Below are 5,644 nucleotides of genomic sequence, written 5' to 3' on the forward strand. Positions count from 1 at the left end.
GCTGCCTGAGGGGGTGGGGGAGGGGTCAAGAGGTGGGGGAGGGGATCAATGATGGGGAGGGTCACAGCGTGGGGGAGGGGCCCAATTTTCCATCATTTTTGGGGGTCTCACTGAGGGTGGGGAGGGGTCACAGAGTGGGGGAGGGGTCAATGATGGGGGAGGGTCACAGGGTGGGGGAGGGGCCACGAGGTGGGGAGGGCCAATTTGCCCTCATTTTGGGGTCTCACTGAGGGTGGGGGAGGGGTAAAGAGTGGGGAGGGGCTCAATTTCCCTTCATTTTTGGGGGTAAAAGGGGGGTGGGTGGGGAGGGGCTGCCTGAGGGGGTGGTGCCGACCCGGGGAGGGAGGTGGGGAGGGGTCACAGAGTGGGGAGGGGCCAGAAATGGGGGAGGAACCACGAGGTGGGGAGGGCCCTAAACTCCCCCTTCATTTTCACCTCCCCTCCCCCATCCTTTTGGGGGCTAAAAGGGGTTGGGTGGGGAGGGGCCGCCCGAGGGGGTGGTCCCGACCCGGGGTAGGAGTGGGGAGGGGTCACGTGGTGGGGAGGGGCCCAATTTGCCCTCATTTTGGGAGGTCTCAATGAAGGTGGGGGAGGGGCTCAATTTCCCCTCATTTTTGGGGGTAAAACGGGGTTGGGTGGGGAGGGGCTGCCCGAGGGGGTGGGGAGGGGTCAATGATTGGGGAGGGGCCACAGAGTGGGGGAGGGGCCACAGGGTGGGGGGAGGGACCACAGGGTGGGGGGAGGGGCCACAGAGTGGGGGGAGGGGCCAGAAATGGGGGAGGGGCCACAGAGTGGGGGAGGGGTCACAGAGTGGGGGAGGGGTCACAGGGTGGGGGAGGGGCCACGAGGTGGGGGAGAGGGCCCAATTTCCCCTCATTATTGGGGGTCTCAATGAAGGTGGGGAGGGCTCAATTTCCCTTCATTTTTGGGGGTTCTCACTGAGGGTGGGGGAGGGGCTGCCCGAGGGGGTGGTGCCGACCCGGGGGGTGGGGAGGGGCAGGCTGGGCCTCCAGGTAGGCCCTGAGCAGGGAGGGGTAATCGGTGACGACCCCGCTGGCCCCGGCCCCGAAAGCCTCGGCAAAGTCGCCCTCCTCGTTCAGCACCCACAGGCAGGTCTGGAAAAGGGTGGGGGAGGGGTCACAAAGGTGGGGGAGGGGTCAAGAGGTCGATGGGAAAAAAGGGAGGGGTCCTGAAAAAAAATTCCCCCAAAATCCCTCAAAAATGTGAATTTTGGCCCCTCCCCACCCCTAAAAGGGTCATTCCTGCCCCTCCCCACCCTCTAAAGAGGCACTCCCGGGGTGGGGAGGGGTCAAAAAGGTGGGGGAGGGGGTCAAGAGAGTCGATTGGATAAAAGGGAGGGTCCTGAAAAACTCCCCAAAAATCCCCAAAAATCCCTAAAAAGGGGATTTTGGGACCTTTAAAAGGGATTTTGGCCCCTCCCCACCCTTAAAGGCATTTCTGGGGTGGGGAGGGTCAAAAGATGGGGAGGGGTCAGGATTGATTGGATAAAAGGGAGGGGTCCTGAAAAAAACTCCCCAAAAATCCTCAAAAATGTGAATTCTGGGGTCTTAAAAAGGGAATTTCTGCCCCTCCCCACCCCAAAAGGGGTTCAAGCCCCTCCCCACCCTGTAAATTGATCTCAAGCCCTCCCCACCCTGTAAATTGATCCCAAGCCCCTCTCCCACCCTGTAAATCGATCTCAAGCCCCTCCCCACCCTGTAAATTTATCTCAAGCCCCTCCCCACCCTGTAAATTGATCTCAAGCCCCTCCCCACCCTGTAAATTGATCCCAAACCCCTCCCCCACTCCATAAAAGGCACTTCCTGCCCCTCCCCACCCTGTAAATTGATCTCAAGCCCCTCCCCACCCTGTAAATGGATCCCAAGCCCCTCCCCACCCTGTAAATTGATCCCAAGCCCCTCCCCACCCTGTAAATGGATCCCAAGCCCCTCCCCACCCTGTGAATGGAACCCAAGCCCCTCCCCCACTCCATAAAAGGGTCATTTCTGCCTCCCCACCCTGTAAATGAGACTCAAGCCCTCCCCACCCTGTAAATGGATCCCAAGCCCCTCCCCCACCCTGTAAATGGATCCCAAGCCCCTCCCCACCCTGTAAATTGATCCCAAGCCCCTCCCCACCCCAGGACCCTCAGTGGGGTGGGGAGGGGTCTTTAGCCCTCCTCCCCTCTGACCTGGATCCCTCGTTCCCGGAGGTGCCTCAGGAGGGGTCGGCGAAGGGCGATCCTGGGGGGGGGAGGGGCGGGGTCAGAGACCCCCAAAATGACCCCAAAATGACCCCAAAAATGACCTCAAAAATGACCCCAAAATGAGCCCAAATTACCCCAAAAATGACCCCAGAATGACCCCAAAATGACCTCAAAATGATCCCAAAATTGACCCCAAAATGACCCCAAAAATGACCCCAAAAATGACCCAAAAATGATCCCAAATTTACCCCAAAATTACCCCAAATGACCCCAAAATGACCCCAAAGTGACCCCAAAAATGACCCCAAAATGACCCCAAAAGTGACCCCAAAAATGACCCCAAAATGACCCCAAAATGTCCCCAAAATTACCTCAAAAATGACCCCAAAAATGACCCCAAAATGACCCCAAAATGTCCCCAAAAATGACCCCAAAGTGTCCCCAAAAATGTCCCCAAAATGTCCAAAATGTCCCCAAAATGACCCCAAAATGGCCCCAAAATGGCCCCAAAATATCCCCAAAAATGACCCCAAAAGTGACCCCAAAAATGACCCCAAAATGGCCCCAAAATGACCCCAAAATGATCCCAAAAATGATCCCAAAAATGATCCCAAAATGTACCCCAAAATTGACCCCAAAATGACCCCAAAATTACCCAAAATGACCCCAAAAATGATCCCAAAATTACCCCAAAATGACTACAAATGACCCCAAAATGATCCCAAAATGACCCCAAAAATGACCCCAAAATGACCTCAAATTACCCCCAAAATGACCCCAAAATGACCCCAAAATGACCCCAAAATGACCCCAAAATGACCCCAAAATGACCCCAAAATGACCCCAAAATGACCCCAAAATGATCCCAAAATTACCCAAAATTACCCCAAAAATGACCCCAAAAATGACCCCAAAATGACCCCAAAATGACCCCAAAGTGACCCCAAAAATGACCCCAAAATGACCCCAAAATGACCCCAAAATGACCCCAAAAATGACCCCAAAATGTCCCCAAAAATGACCCCAAAATGACCCCAAAATGTCCCCAAAATTACCTCCAAAATGACCCCAAAATGACCCCAAAATGACCCCAAAATGACCCCAAAATGACCCCAAAATGACCCCAAAAATGACCCCAAAATGACCCCAAAATGACCCCAAAATTACCCCAAAATTGACCCCAAAATGACCCCAAAATGACCCCAAAAATGACCCCAAAATGACCCCAAAATGACCCCAAAAATGACCCCAAAAATGAGATTAAAGAGTCCAAAAATGACCCCAAAAACGACCCCAAAATGACCCCAAAATGACCTCAAAAACGACCCCAAAATGAGCCCAAAATGACCCCAAAGTGATCCCAAAAATGACCCCAAAATTACCACAAAATTAACCCCAAAATGACCTCAAATGTGACCCCAAAATGACCCCAAAAATGACCCCAAAATGACCCCAAAATGTACCCCAAAAATGACCCCAAAAATGATCCCAAAATGACCCCAAAAATGCCCCCAAATCCCCTCCCCACCCCCAAATCCCCCTCAAATCCCCAAATCCCTCCCAACCATCCCCTCTAAATCCCCTCCCCACCCCCCAAATCCCCCTCAAATCCCCCAAATCCCCAAATCCTCCCACCCCCAAATCCCTCCCCACCCCCAAATCCCCTCAAATCCCCAAACTCCCAAATCCCCCCCCCACCCCCAAATCCTCCCCATCCCCCAAATCCCTCCCCCCCCAAATCCCCCAACCCAATCCCCCCCCCCAAATCCCTCCCCACCCCAAATCCCCAATCCCCCAAATCCCTCCCCCACCCCAAACCCTCAAATCCCCAAATCCCTCCCCCACCCCCAAATCCTCAAATCCCCCAAATCCCCAAATCCCTCCCCCAAATCCCCTCCCCCACTCCCCAAATCCCTCTCTCCACTCCCCAAATCCCCCCTCCCCACCCCCAAATCGCCCTCAAATCCCCCAAATCCCCTCAAATCCCCCAAATCCCCCCAAATCCTCCCCACCCCCAAATCCCCTCAAATTCCCCCAAATCCCCTCAAATCTCCCCAAATTCCCCCAAATCCCTCCCCCACCCCTGCCCTCCCCCACTCACGCCTGCACGGCTTTGCTGAGCAGGTGCCCGCCCACCCGCGGGGGATGGGGAAGTGGGTCCTGGGGGAGGGCAGAGTCAGGACCACTCCCTCCCCACTTCTTGGCTTCTTTTAGCCCCTCCCCACTTTTTGGCCCCTCCCCACCAATTTTAGCCCTCCCCATCAATTTTAGCCCCTCCCCATCAATTTTAGCCCCTCCCCATCAATTTTAGCCCCTCCCCATCAATTTTAGCCCCTCCCCCACTCATTTTAGCCCCTCTCCCATCAATTTTAGCCCTCCCCACCCCTTTTAGCCCCTCCCCCATCAATTTAGCCCCTCCCCCTTTGAGCCCCTCCTCACTTTTAGCCCCTCCACCACTCTTTTAACCCTCCCCTCCCCTTTTAGCCCCTCCCCATCAATTTTAGCTCCTCCCTCACTTTTGGCCCCTCCCCCATTTCAGCCCCTCCCCATCAATCTTAGCCCTCCCCTCCATTTTAGCCCCTCCCCACACTTTTAGCCCCTCCCCACCCCTTTTAGCCCCTCCCCACCCTTTTAACCCCTCCCCACCCTTTCCACCTAAAATTTTGAGATTTTTTTAGGATTTTTAGATTTTTCCCAGCCCCTCCCCACCCTTAACTCCCCTTTAGCCCTCCCCACCTTTTAGCCCTCCCCACCCCTTTTAGCCCCTCCCCACCCCTTTCAACCCCTCCCCACCCTTTTAACCCCTCCCCCTTTTAACCCCTCCCCACCCCTTTTAACCCCTCCCCACCCTTTAACCCCTCCCCACCTTTCCACCTAAAATTTGAGGTTTTTAACTTCCAAATTTTTCTCCCAGACCCTCCCCACTCCTTTAACCCCTCCCCACCTCCTTTGAACCCCTCCCCACCCCTTTCAGCCCTCCCCACCCTTTTAGCCCTCCCCACCCCTTCTAACCCTCCCCACCCCTTTAGCCCTTCCCCCACCCCTTTCACCTAAAAACCCCAATTTTTGGTTTTACCCCCAATTTTTTCTCCCAGCCCCTCCCCACCCCTTCAACCCCTCCCCACCCTTTCAGCCCCTCCCCACCCCTTTAACCCTCCTCCCCCTTTAGCCCCTCCCCACTTTTAGCCCCTCCCCATCAATTTAGCCCCTCACCTCTTTAACCCTTCAAACTCCCCTTTCGAGGTGGGGAGGGGTTTACTCTTTTTTCTCAGCCCTTCCCCACCCCTTTCAGCCCCTCCCCACTCCATTTCTAACCCCTCCCCACCCCCTTTAGCCCCTCCCCACCCCCTTTCACCTTCAAAAACCCCGGATTTTCGAGGTGGGGAGGGTTTTACCCCAAATTTTTTCTCCAGCCCCTCCCCACCCCTTTTGACCCCT

At 55.3% G+C, this 5,644-nt stretch overlaps 1 protein-coding gene across 1 annotated transcript; it reads right to left on the reverse strand.

Annotated features, from left to right (window-relative positions):
• Positions 1-979: 979 nt before the first annotated feature.
• On the reverse strand, positions 980-4,740 carry LOC126635951 (lysophospholipase D GDPD3-like; the record flags this gene model as incomplete). Its single annotated transcript, XM_050307622.1, has 4 exons — positions 4,723-4,740; positions 4,308-4,366; positions 2,192-2,243; positions 980-1,115 (listed from the first exon to the last, which is right to left on the reverse strand). Coding segments are annotated over exons 1-4 (265 nt in total), but the record flags the coding sequence as incomplete, so codon positions are not given.
• Between the last annotated feature and the right edge of the window lie 904 nt (positions 4,741-5,644).

Source organism: Myiozetetes cayanensis, unplaced genomic scaffold (genome assembly GCF_022539395.1).
Source record: "Myiozetetes cayanensis isolate MyiCay16 unplaced genomic scaffold, myiCay2020 scf1215, whole genome shotgun sequence".
Lineage (NCBI taxonomy): Eukaryota > Metazoa > Chordata > Aves > Passeriformes > Tyrannidae > Myiozetetes > Myiozetetes cayanensis.